General features: G+C 34.8%; 1 protein-coding gene across 2 annotated transcripts; it reads right to left on the minus strand.

Moving 5' to 3' along the window:
* Window positions 1-800: 800 nt before the first annotated feature.
* Window positions 801-5,020, minus strand: LOC113110832 (NTPase KAP family P-loop domain-containing protein 1-like). Of its 2 annotated transcripts, XM_026275045.1 has the most exons (5): window positions 4,862-5,020; window positions 4,421-4,496; window positions 3,722-3,856; window positions 1,780-3,599; window positions 801-1,479 (listed from the first exon to the last, which is right to left on the minus strand). In XM_026275045.1, the coding sequence occupies exons 2-5, from the start codon at window positions 4,434-4,436 to the stop codon at window positions 1,237-1,239; spliced, it is 2,214 nt and encodes a 737-aa protein (XP_026130830.1). In that variant the 5' UTR covers window positions 4,437-4,496; window positions 4,862-5,020; the 3' UTR covers window positions 801-1,236. The 2 variants fall into 2 exon arrangements, with proteins under 2 accessions (XP_026130830.1, XP_026130829.1); XM_026275044.1 differs by lacking the exon at window positions 4,862-5,020 and having other exon boundaries at window positions 3,722-4,502.
* Between the last annotated feature and the right edge of the window lie 9,014 nt (window positions 5,021-14,034).

Consider the following 14,034-nt stretch of genomic DNA (forward strand, 5'->3'; position numbering starts at 1 on the left):
TTCATATTTTATAGGATGTTGTTTCATGTGGCTTGCACAGTGGTGCATATTTGACTATTATAACTTATAATTCAAACTTTTGCATTAGTGTTATATTCTGCCACAGATCCGTGGGAGGTCGTCGCCGAGCTGCATGGGAGATATATATTTTCTCTGCTTTTTCAGAAGCCCCATTCCCACAGAACATAAAGTAAAACTCAGTGACAGGCAGTGCGATTAAAAAAACATCTGCACGCTGTCATTCAGTCCTATATTAAAGTTTTATAGAAAGTAAAACTAAAGTGTCAAAGTACAGATTCTGAACACTGCCAAAGTTTTTGTATCGAACAACTCAGAGTGATATAATGAAACCGGAAACTTCGGAGTGGGGAATTTCATGGAAAGTGGTTCACGTGCAACATGGCACACTGTAGTATTGCTTTAGTTTAGATTAAAGGAATATGAGGTTGTTTGACTGTTGCACAATGTTCATGTGGATTTTTGTAGATGTTTTATGTTTTGTGGCAATGCTTTATTGCACTTGTGTTATATGTTTCAACTTTGTATGAGATGGACCTTTGGTGGCCATAAACATTTTATGTGTATAGATATGAACCTTCTACAAATGACCTCTGAGATATTTTTCTAAATATACCATGCTGTTTCATTTTTAGACTTTATGTTTCCCTCAATATTTTTATTCTAAAAAAAAAGAAAAAAAATCCATCTCTTTGTTTGACGGGCATGTAACCAGTTTTGTTGCAACGAAACCTTATAATTTACAAAAACTAAATTTGGCTTTATAAAGTCCACTGCCTTATGATATGATTATGATTATTTTTCCTTCACAGATTGGATCGATGGCCTGACAGTATTAACCTTATGAATGTTGTTATCATTAGACCTGCTGTGTCTTAAGTGTGAATGTGAGGGAAATAAGTGTAGACAAGCTGAACAGTTTTTTTTTTATGTTTTTAGAGAAGATTGGTTGCACAGTCCTAAGGTTTGTAGTATCAGTCAATAGATGGAATCAATACATTAATCAAGATTAAGAAAGCTATTATTTACGTATGTTTGAACCCAGGTGCATTTTCTAATACCCTTTATGCTCATCATCTGAGTACTCTGATTTGCTGGTGTTCATTTACAGTCTTGCTGTAAAGGAATTCTATTTTGTAGGGATGCAGTTATTGTTTCCTGAAACATTCTTAGACCATTGAAATCATACAAATGAGAAAAAAGGCACTGATGCAAACCTCAAGGTCCAGATAGGCATGTGACCACTCCAGGGTTTGTGGTGTTTGGAAGAGTTTTTGCCTGAGCTGGCTGACTAGAAGGTATGACCCCAAGGAAATGAATTTTAAAAGATGTCCATTCACCCAGAGTCATTTGCAGGACTTCTCTGAGGTCTTTTTGGTCGCTGAAGAGAATCGTTCTGCCATCTATGAAATTTTCCTTTACTGTTTCAAGATATTTCTTTGGGAATCTCAGGTTTGACAGCTAAAAAGAAAGAAATGCACATACAGTATTTCAATATGAACGTATAAGTACATATAATCTGTACTGTACTGTATTTTTGATCAAATAAATGCATCCTTGGTGAGACTAAGAAACTTTAAAAATCTTATACTGACCCAAAACTATTGAATGATGGTTGTATAAATAAATAAACAAACAAACACATACACACACACACACACACACACGCACACACACACAAATACACACGCATTGCTGTGTAAATATTGCTATGCTGAAACTAGCATGTACTTAGATTTAAAAAAAAAAATGATTACAAACCTCTTGACAAATATCTTCTGTTTTCATGTTCATTACAGTTCGTGATGAGAGGGATTGGAAGGCATTTCTCCCTGCTCTCTTGAGGCTGCGGCTCCCACGGATCCTGGCCAGCTCATTCTTGATGGAATAGTTTAAGCTCACTGTGCAAAGCTTAAACTTCTCCAAATCCTCTACAGTGAATTTGAAGTGGTTCTTTAGGAAAATCTCAAACAGCTCAGGGTCCCCGTCTCTGTCCAGAAAGTTCTTCACTGCATTTCCAGTGAAGTAGAGCTCCAGACTGTTACAGTTGAACACATCCCATAATTTCCTGGTATGATCAACGGCACAAATTGATCCATCTATTTCATCACTCTGTTGGTCATCTTCAACACATTGAATAATCCAACTTAATCTGCAAGGCCATTGGTCCACCAAAACCACCCAAGCAGCAATTTTCTCTGGAGATGGAGGCTCCAATTTTCGGGTCTCCATAATCATAATAGTTACTCGAATGGAGTTAATTACTCGTCTCATTGACATGGTGTCTCCAGATATGTAAGCTGGAAGTTTGCTTTTATCTCTTGAGGTGATGCAGGAAAATGCAGACTCAGTCAACTTACCCACTTCTTCAAGATTAAGTTCTGCTGCAGCAAAGGTTTCAACATTTCCTTTTTTTGCAATCAAAGGGATGGCTTGTTCTTCTTCAGCCCCACTGCCCTTTACAGAATTCTCATTTTCAAGAGAGAATGAAGTACTGGGATCTCCTATAGCAGATGCCTCTTCAAAAGGAATATTTTCAGAGATCTCAGACTGACCACGGACAATGTTTTCAAAAACACTGGACTTTGATGCATTAGATAGGGGAGGCACAGTGAAGGGCAGTGTGATTATACGATCTAGAAAGTCATGCGCAGAATCTCTTTTGCTTAGACAGTCTTCTGCCTGTTGAACCTGTCTAACCAGGACTTCTGGATCTACAGCAAGAACAGAAATGAACGGACTCTCTTCATCAGATAGGAGAATGTTGATAGCATCCAAAACACCTACGATTTTCTTCGGTGTGCAACGATCCAAGTTGGTGATCTCCAACACCACCCTGATCCTCCTCCTTTCAAAGATCTCCATGAAGTGAATGAAGCAGCACAGCAGTCTCATCTCCAACCGGACTTCATGCATTAGTCCCAGCTGCTGACTTACTTTCTTGTTGTCCAGCCCTTGTCTAATTTTGAGGTCTTGCTTGAAGATAAGGTTCTTCAACAACAATAATATGAATCTTAGAGCTCCGACCGCAGGAACACCAAGTACAGCAATGGCGAAACCTTCCAGTGCACCATAATTGCTGGACTCCTCAACCTTTTCTCCTTCTAAGTGTTCCTTCAGCTGAGGAAATCCAAACATGATGAGAGGAACCAGAATAAGGATTGAACCAATGAATCCTGAAAGTATTAGCGCCCAAATTGGGATGCAGGCCAACTTTTTGGACCTCCAGTTCTTTGGAATATCCTCAATCTTCTTCTTCCCTGCATCTTTCTCTTTGTCATGTTGGACGATTCGGAAGAGGCCCAGCTGGAGTTTACCAAAGCTGTTCTGAATAGCGTTGGTCAACTGCATTACCAGTCCCGCCCAGAGAAGGTCACTGCCTGCAAAATGCCATGCGCTGAACCTCACAAACATAAAACGAATGTTCTTCATATTCCGGTTCTGCTCTGTCCATACAGGCCGGTAAAAGAGGAGACGCAAAATCAGAGAAAGCATGGCAGAAATAGAGGGAGTAGTTGAGCGTGGCTTTGGTTCCTTAGTGTACTTCTCTTCTCTTCGTTTGGCCTCTTGATTCATATAAACTAAAAAAAAAAAAGAAAAAAGAGAGAGATAAAGTGAAAGAAATGTCAAAATCTCCAAGACTTTTGGAGGACATCTGGCAGGCTCAATCATTTAAAATAGTTTGACAGGTGTGCGCACTTACCTTCAATGTTCTTGAGGACCATGTTGATCCTGCTGTGACATTCTGAATACAAACCCACCGTCACAGGAGAAGAGACCTTTGTGAGGGTTTTTGATAATGCATAAGAATACACATTATCTGAAGGGATATCGGTCACTGGAAATGAAACACAGTTAGCTGTCATATTTTCTTTTGTAGATTTTTCTGTAAATCTCAATTTGAGATTTCATGAACATATTAATGTTACGTTTACTGAAACAATGATTTATGCCTTTACTAACCACAAGGTATAATTATGCCCAACCTACTTTTGGCCAGTATTTGTTTTCAGGGTGAAGTCTACATATTCGTCTATTTGATTTCAATCATAATAACACAATGATGTTGACGTGGGTGAGGTCGCATAAATGTAGATAAGACAAATGACTAAATACAGTGCAATAAATGTGCAGATGACAATTTTTCATGGGTTTATCTGAAAGGGCAAAGTCCCTGTTTCATTCAAACAAAGAATGAATAATGGATTCAAAGTTAATAGATGGAGGACTCTCAGATAATGCTGTAAAACTGAATGTAAAGAATGTAGTCATTATTTTATGCCACTAGCATATTTTTATTTGTTTTGTCTCTATTTTGTTTATGGACTTAATGAACTTTAAGAATTGTCAAGTATACTTTAGTTTTGAGTTTGTAGTTCCTTTTGTGTTGTGTGGACCATACCCTTTTCGATTGCCATCAGTCCTCTATTTACAAAACACAAAACTGTGTTTCATTCACCACTCTCCTGAAAATAAAACTAAAATACAAGCAATTAGATAAAAAAAAAAAAAGTTTTCCATTTCATATGTTGATATGCATGAACACTAATATATAATAGCAAAATTTATGAAATAAATAATGAAGCAATACATTTCTTCTTCCAATTCAGCTATACGCATGCAACGTCAATTTAGTATGAGATTACCAAAAATGAAAAGCATACCAAGACATATGGCAAATGCATACCAATGCGCATACTGACAGCAACATATTAAATTAGAATATACATAAAATATACCTCTTTTAGCAGTTTGTGTTGCACTTTTAAAATGAAGCCACCACACAAATCTCTTTGAATCCCTCACTATGAAAAATATGATAATGAGGAATAGAATGTCTCACCTTCTCCAAGCAGAATTACCAAGCAATCCTTCAGGCACAGTTTACAGCATCATTTCTAGTACACTAATATTCATTCTCCATTTTCAGGGATATTTCTTGTAGACAGAAGAAAACTGCTTTTGCTTTACCAGATGTGGTATAGAAGAGTGAGAAACTGGAAGAGAGAACTTGCTGGTGTGTAAACATTAACTGAGGAGTTGTAGATGAACTTTGAGCTAGACCTTAATTTTGGTGCTGTACACGATGTATAGCTGCAATATAATTTATAACTGATTGTTATGTATTTATTGCTGCATGTATTAGTGATCCAGTCATACAAGTTTACTTAAGTATGTAAAAAAATAAAATAAAATGGATCACTATTGTGCCATGATCCCAGTCTAATTCTGTTCTTGTTGTTTCGTTCAGCTCCTGTTTCCCTGTCTGCCCTCCTGGCTTGTGCTTTAATATTATTTATTGAAATTTGAACTATTCTTAAATGTTACTTGCACATGGATTCCATACTTTCATAATCATAAATAATGAAATATTTAGGAGGCTTCAAAAGGATGAAAGCCAGAGTTGGAGCCAGTTGACAGAACGATCACTTGCAACTTCATGTTTCGTATGTTGATGATGTATTTTTGTACATGTACTGTATAAAGATTTATGTTTCTTGCAAACCTGAACATTTTGTTGTGACATTTGGTTTGAATTCTGCTTCTCAACTTGCTGACATAGATGACGTTTTACTGAAATTACAGGAATGAATTCTCCACCATTTCTAAAGGATTTGATGAGTAAAGGTATTCACTTGCAGTGGAACAGTTTACTCTTCAGGTTACTTAAGTAACTTAACTGTTTACGCTTGATCAAGCTACAAAATATATACAATTTTAATGATTTGATATGTCAAAAGAGCATCAAAACCACCATTCATCTCATATAATTCCTAATATTTGCTTGCTCGTGTATAAATATTATGTAACAGATTGATGTGATACGGTCATGTGCTGTAGTATAAATATTCAAAACATAGACATTGAAAAAATAAAAATCATCCTTAATAACTAGAAATCTGTACGACTTCCATCTATTGCACCATTCCTTGGTAATTGAACTTGACAGGTTTTGGGACCATTCATATGATTGACAGGGCATGGCTTTTTCTTTTTCTTTTTTTTTTTTTTTTTTTAATGCAGCTTACATTTTGAACTACTGTATAGGTCTGATCTGGCCCAGCTATGGTAAACCTGAATCTAGCATTACCTAAAAACTAAATAAAGCTCTGATAAAGCACACAGAGTCACATGGTGTCTGGGAGCTCTCCCGAACAAATAGATTTAGAATTTGAGTATGAGTGTTGTATTATGATTATAGTTTTATGTATGTTAATCACTGTATGATTTCGATGTTATTTTGTTATAACTCCACAATTGCATTTGCTTCTGTGTATTGTATTTCCTGCAGCATGATGCAATAGAGCAGCATAGAATATAATACAACAAAACGCTGTGTTTCTATGAAGGAACATTTTTATGATATTTTTTCCTTGGAGGAGCATCTGTCATAGTTGTCTGGGATACAAACATATCAGAAAAATAAAGTTCAGCACAAACTAAACATATTATAGCAAAATAGCACAACATAAAGGAAAATCTGTGCCATTTTAAATTAAATAACACAATAATACAGTATGGCATGACAGGCAATACATTCTCAATACACAATACCACCTTGCTGGTTGAGCCAAAATCATGGGGAAATTTTGAGGTATTACCATTTCGAAAGCCCTGGTTGTATCTTGTTGGAAGACCCTGTTTAAAAATGCCTCAAGCTAATTCAACGCAGCTCTATTCAGCATGAACTTCACATTGAAAATGCATGAATGACTGGTACTTTGTCAGGAGCTAGTAACCGTTGGCTGTGCTTTCATGATTCTTTCAAAGTCATTTTTACTTTTTTGCAAGTGCTGGATTCCCCTTTGTGGAGAGTGTGGGAGTCTGTACATCTCTGTAAATAGATTTCCCAAATTAGATTCCCTGGGCTAAATTAAGTGTGATAATTGGAAGTACAGCTCTCCCAAATGTTTCCCTTAGGATTAATTACAACTGCAGGCACAATCTATCCTACTTGCTTTTTGCTGCGTAATGTACGGAGCATGTTCCCTGAATGGGTCATTGTGTTTTCTCGTACACATTACAAGAGCAGCGGTCTTTCTGTGCAAGCAAACCATAGACTTGTGTTTGGAGTAACATCGTTCTTTGAAAAAAAACTGTATGAATAAAGAATCATATGAATGAATGATTGAATAAAAAGATGATTGAGTCCAAAACCAGGAGCACATTATTATTCATCAAACAAAGTCATACCAGAGATGTGCTGTTCATTTTGGGCTTTTGTTTAAAAAAAGGTCTCTTTACACGCTTTAGGTTTTAATCATAGGTTTACCACAATCTACATCACTCTGAAATAAGCCCATCCATCATCTGAGACAATCAGATTGCTGTTTCCATCATAGCTTTTCTCCGTAATTGCCACAATATTACAAAATTAAGGCTTTATTCTGCTTCGTTCTGCCTCGTGACTCTCAATTATAGCCTAAAATGAGATGTTATAACTTTAATAATGTTTTTTTTTTTTTGTATTCTTTTCTTGAATGATTCTTCTCCTGGTTTCCACACTTTTAGGGTGGTACACTTTCAGCATTGCAAAATGTTGCACGCCAAAGTGGGATAAATGCGTTCAGAACAGAAGGCTCTCTGGATTTATGTGATGTATGGACAAGCGCTACTGCTTCCAGTGGACAACCTTGATTTTGCATCTTTTTTCTTCACCGCACTATGGTGCAATCAAGTAAGTATGATGTTTGATGAGAACTTAAAAATACAGTTAGAATTCCGCTTCCAGACTCATTACTATGGGTATTATCTAAATATAGACAGTGTGGCCTAGGGTCCTTAAAAAGTCTTAAAATGTCTTAAATAAAGCTATACATATATTGGTAACATAACCACAAAATGTGCAATCACTGGACAGATTTATGATTCAATGACCTACCGTGTCATTGTGGTCGGCTGGGCATAATCATATCAGATGTTTTTTTTTGCTCTGAATACACAAATGTCTTTTAATTTTATTTTAGCTTATTCCTCTTCCGGATCTGCACACAAACTATATTGCAATCATTTCCCAAAGTATATTTATTTGTGTGGAAATATTACAAAGTGTGTAAATGGCTGTTAACAGAGACCAGAGATGAGAAGAGAAGAGAAAATAATGTAGCATGCAGAGCAAAATCACTGTTCGGGATGCATGAAATATGATTTTTGGGTTTATATGACTGTATCTCTGAAGATAACTGACTGTCTTTAGAAAAGTTTAGATGGCATTTTATTTTCCACATCATGCCTGCATCCCCTTTAGCCGTGATTTATTCACAATACAGCACGGCAACGAGTACCTAATTGCTTTTATAAAACAGTTACAACACAATAAAAAATACAGCTGACCTGACATACCCGACAGCAACAGTAAACTGCAAGATAAACTGCCAGTCTCTGCATTGGCTACCTATGAAGCTCTCTATCAGTTACAAAATATTATTACTCACCTATAAGGCCCTTAATAGTTTTGCTCCTGCGTACCTAACTAGTCTTCTACCACGCATCACACTCCCTAAGGTCACAAAATGCTGGACCTATGGTAGTACCTAGGATAGCAAAGTCCACTTAAGGAGGTAGAATATTTTTGTTGCATTTGGCTCCTAAACTCTGGAATAGCCTTCCTGATAACGTTTGGGGCTTCTGTCTTGTGTGAGGGTAGGCGCTGACATAATCTGTGTTTTTGGATTTTTTTACACTAATTTTCTAATTACATGGAATTTCCTCATGCATGGATTTTAACATGGTCAAACGTGTTAAACCTATGCCTTTCTGAGAGGCTACAACACTCTTATCACTTACTGAAAGGATTACAGAACTAGCTGAAGGCACCAACTTTAAAGGCATCTATGAGAAAACGAAAAAAAAAAAAAAAAGTAATACCCCACGACAGAAAAGAAAATCATTTTGTTAATGTCATGCTGCACCCTGTTATGAGGACTGTATTAGAGATTTCAAATCTGAACGTTCTCTTGGACAGTAACATCCTTTACGCAATACTGCCCTCATCTGTTTGCACAGTGAAATTAAGAATGTGCCCCTGCATGCAGTATGCATAAATTCTATAGCTTAACATCTGCTTAATTCCCTGAAAACCGTATGTAAAACTGTATTTGCATAATTAAAAGCTGGAACTGTCAGTCAGTGAGCAGTTTATAATCATGCTCGTGACACGTTGATGAGATTTTCGCTTAGGCCGACTAATTTTGAATATTAATTCAATGAGCAGCTCTGAGTTCATGTTGACAACTTATGTTCAGCCCTTGCAATTTCAAGCAGCTCGTGAGCGGTGGGAACTGAATGTGTTGATGGAATTACGCTCCCTTGAGCCTGAACGTTCAAGTGATGTCCGTTCCGATGCTGGTCACTTCCTGACGGCGGCATGGTATGTGACTGATAGCATTTTCATGAAGGAAGCCGTAATTAAAGTTTCTGAATGTTAAATGAACCTCGAAGGAGGACAAACGCTGAAGGGATAAACATTTTGGTGCTTAGTAAGTTTATTTATTTATTTATTTTTCACTGAAAATTCGGCTTTGCAAAAAAAAAAAAAAAAAAAAAAAAAAAATATATATATATATATATATCTTTACTCTATTCAATATTTCTAATGTTTTTTTTTTTTTTTTCAGCCTTGATCATGAATGTTTTTTTAAAAACGTTAAATCATCTTACTATCCTCAAACTTTTGAACTGTAGTATACCTCTATAATTCATTTCAGTGCTTAACATTTACATTTAGTCATTTAGCAGACACTTTTATTCAGAGCAACTTACAAATGAGGACAATGGAAGCAATCAAAATCAACAAAAGAGCAATGATATGCAAGTGCTATGACAAGTCTTTGTTAGCCTAACGCTGTACACGTAGGAAGGTTTTTTTATATATATATTTTTATTATATAATAAATAAAAAGAAAATAGATACAATAGAAAAAGAATAGAGCAAGCTATTGTTAGAGCCATTTTTGCTTTTGTTACTTGTATAGTGAATAAAAAGAAAACAACTATATAATACAAAAACAAAAGATTAAATGGCTAGTTTTATTTTTTTATTTATTTATTTATTTATTTTTTTGAAGAGAACAAGCAGTCTGTTAATGAATAGAGTGCAAGTCTAAAATGTACAGTTTTTTTAAGAATATAATTAGAATAGAGAGTGCTAGAGTTAGAGGGTCAAGTAAAGATGGAAGAGATGTGTTTTTGGCCAATTCTTGAAGATGGCTAAGGACTCGGATTGAGTTGAGCAGGTCATTCAACCATGAGGGAACTTTTAATTTAAAAGTCTTTGAAAGTGATTTTGTGCCTCTTTGGAATGGCACAACAAATCAAGCATTTCAGTTATTACAGTATTTAAAATTTTAGTGTTATTATGATGCATTTAATAACATTTTAATTGCATTTATGTATTTAATTGATGAACCTAAAGCTAATAGCTTTGGTTTTTAGTGTAATCCAATGCCTCGCAACAACAAATGCAGCTTTGTATGGATGCAGCGTTGTTCCCTGGAACACTGCCTGGAGAAGAACACACCGCAGGTCAGTTAAATTGTTTACGAACCACGGCCAGGCGAGCATATGACCACTCCAGGGCATGCAACTTTTGGATCCAATGCTGCTGGACCTGGTCAGCTGTGAGACAGGATGTGAATTTCAAAAGTTGCCCAAGAGTCATTTGAAGGACTGTTACATGCGCCTTCACCGTTTAGGCATATTCCACCTACATCAGCAAGTATTCAACGTCTCTCCACTATGAATATAATTACATGCAAAATAAGTAGACTAATTAATAAATAATTTAAATATCAAACAATCACTTTTATTCCACTAAATACAGGGGTAGAGCATTGCTCTCCATTTTAAGTTCAGATGTTGTCCTTCATGCAAACATTAAAATTAACTGTTGGATCATGACCAAAAGCCTTCAGGTCATCCTCACTGACTCATTTGGCAACACACTGGTTTTGTTATTGTTCCGATAAAAAGTAACATTTGCATAAATTTTACTCACCCCCAGGCTGTGTAGCTTTATAAGACATTAATTGATGGACTGGAGTGGTGTGAAATACTTGTGGATTACTGTGATGTTTATTTTTTTTAAAAAATTTCAGCTTTTCTTCTGACGGCACCCATTTCCCTGTAGAGGATACACTGGCGAGCAATCGATGCTTTACAATATTTCTGTAACTCATCTACATGATTGATTTTTCTAGAATGTAAATTTTCTAGGGTACTATTCCTTTAAATCTACAAGGGTGGCATGTATTTTATATTCACTGTTATTCAGTTTATAATTGAATGTGTCATCTTTTTCTGTACTGAACCTTGGGGGATATCCTGTACAATTTTGATAGCCACCAAGCAAGTCCAAATTTGTGATCTCTAAATCATGTTCTTCTTCCTCTCCATGATCTCCATGAAGTGGAAGGAACAGCACAGCGGTCTTATCTCCTTGCAAAATATATGAATTAGTTCCAGCTGCAGACTGACTTGAAGTTGAGGTTCTCCACCAACATTCAGGTAAAATTCCTACCATGAAGAAAAAAGATACGCTTAAATATTGTGAGCAGAATTAAAATGAGGAACACGCCACTTTAATGTAAGACTAGTTTTATATTAAAGAAAAAAAAAAAAATGCTATACTTAACTTACTACTCTCAAAAGCAACACAAAAGCATGTGCACATTTGGTGCGCGTCCCTGCACATGCTTAAATTGGCTCTGCACAATGTAATAATCCCATGTTTGCTGCAGGCTGTTCTGGCTGTTTAATTCACAAGAAATACAAGAGCAGCATGGAGTAAAGACAACATTAGTGCAATTTAACCACTGGCTGCACAGCTTTATTCAGTGCTGCTATTATACTACATGTACATTCGGTCAATTTATTTACAACTTAGTGTAAAATGTAATTAAAGCAATTAACTTACAATTCACTGTTGAGCTCATGCTGTGAAATTCAATAAATAGGAACTCAACTAGTTCTTCTCTAAATAAGTAGTGGAAGAAAATGAATAATATAAAATAAATGTTGTATTTTAATACATTGTACAATGTAATTGATTCCTTTGATGGCAAAGCGGAAATTTCATTCTTATGTATGCTGATTTGCTGCTTAAGAAAAAAAAAAAAAAAAAAAAAAAAAAAAAAAATATATATATATATATATATATATATATATATATATATATATATATATATATATATATATATATATATATTTATATATATATATATATATATATATATATATATATATATATATATATATATCAGTGTTGAAGTAGACTTCTAATAGACTACGAAGACTGTATCACTTTCCAATTACACTCAATGAATGCATTAAGCGACGTGTCAAACACACTTTAATTAATAGTAAAACGCCATAATATGAATGAAATAGATCAGTGTATCAAGAGAAATGGAACAGATAGAAGATACTCAGCTAAAAGCCACTAACTAAAACACTGTACTACTGATTAGAAGTGCAGCAGACTTCAGAGACAGAAGTGGTCTTACATAAAATGAGGGCACATTTATATCATCATGTATCCACACACTCCGTGCTCTCTGTAGGTGTCTTGTATTTCAATGGCAAATTCATTCTTTACAAACATCAGCAAGGTTCAACAGATATGAGCGAAATCCACGACAGTGTTAGTTTTTTTATAATTTACAAGTCTAGAGTATTCTGAGAAAGACTTCGAGGCAATTATCTATAGCTGATAATGTTAATTACTGAAGAAAGTAAACATTTGCGTTAGGTTTGCCACTGGGTTAAAGTTTAATTCATTCAGTAATGATAAAACTAATATGCAGTCAGCACTGACATTAGTTCGTTTATTTCAGGATTTTATCACTTTAATTAACACAGATCACATAAATGATTCGAGAAAGTAGAAGGAGATTAATAAATAGATATAATTTCCAGGCTTAATGCTGTGCAGATGATTATACTTGATTTATTGCTAAAAAGATTAACAGTAAAATTTGCATCTTGCCCTTGAAGGTAAATTTTACTTTTTTTTCTATTGTTATAAAAAAAAGAAAAGAAAATGCAATAACTTTAAAGTAATGTAGTTTAATATTACAGCTTAATATGCATAGCCAATGATGTAAAACTGGGTCTTATGGCCCTCTGTCCTGACCTTCCCATATATCAACATTATCTCATGAGTTTGTAGGTGGGACTAATGTATGGTTTTTGGCCTATGGTAGACAGAGGGAGCATTTTAGAAACCTTGCACGGAAATTACCAACAAGAAGTTAAATATGTATGTATGTGTGTGTGTGTGTACAAAGTATATATATATATATATATATATATATATATATATATATATATATATATAAAGAGTTCAGATGCAAAAGCCTCTAAGTGACATCTGAAATTTTCATGTAACATTAGGATTTTTATCAACCTCCTATGCTTAGGTTGAGTTATTTTACTTAAATTGCAATGTGCAGGTCATTTTCCAGGCTATTAAAGTGAAATAACTGAACATAAATATAGGAGCCTGATAAAAATCTGAAGATGAAAATTTCAGATGGCATTTAGAGGCTTTTGCATCTGAACTCTTGATATATATATATATATATATATATATATATATATATATATATATATATATATATATATATATATATATATATATATATATATATATATATGCGAGTGTCATGGCGGTTGCCCAAATCCACTCTCATTGAAAAATTAATGCTGTTTTTGTGTCAAAGAATCTAGGTTTATTTTTATTTTTTATTTTTTTATTATTATATTTTTTTTAAAGATGAGAATGTACTACTTATTAAGCTACTAAACCTTATTCTTGATATTATAAATAACTGTTCCATTAAAAAAAAAAAAAAAAAAAGGTAAAAAGTTTCCACATGTGTTTATGTTAGCTATCATATTTGATGCATCAGGAAAATATAGGAGAATATGGAGCTCGGGAAGAAAAAAACATCAAAACATCAAAAAAAAATTCAAAGGGCTAAACTGAGAAAAAATATGCTTGGTGCAGGTTTTTTA

The sequence above is a fragment of the Carassius auratus genome, chromosome 11, assembly GCF_003368295.1.
Source record: "Carassius auratus strain Wakin chromosome 11, ASM336829v1, whole genome shotgun sequence".
In the NCBI taxonomy this organism is placed as follows: Eukaryota; Metazoa; Chordata; class Actinopteri; order Cypriniformes; family Cyprinidae; genus Carassius; species Carassius auratus.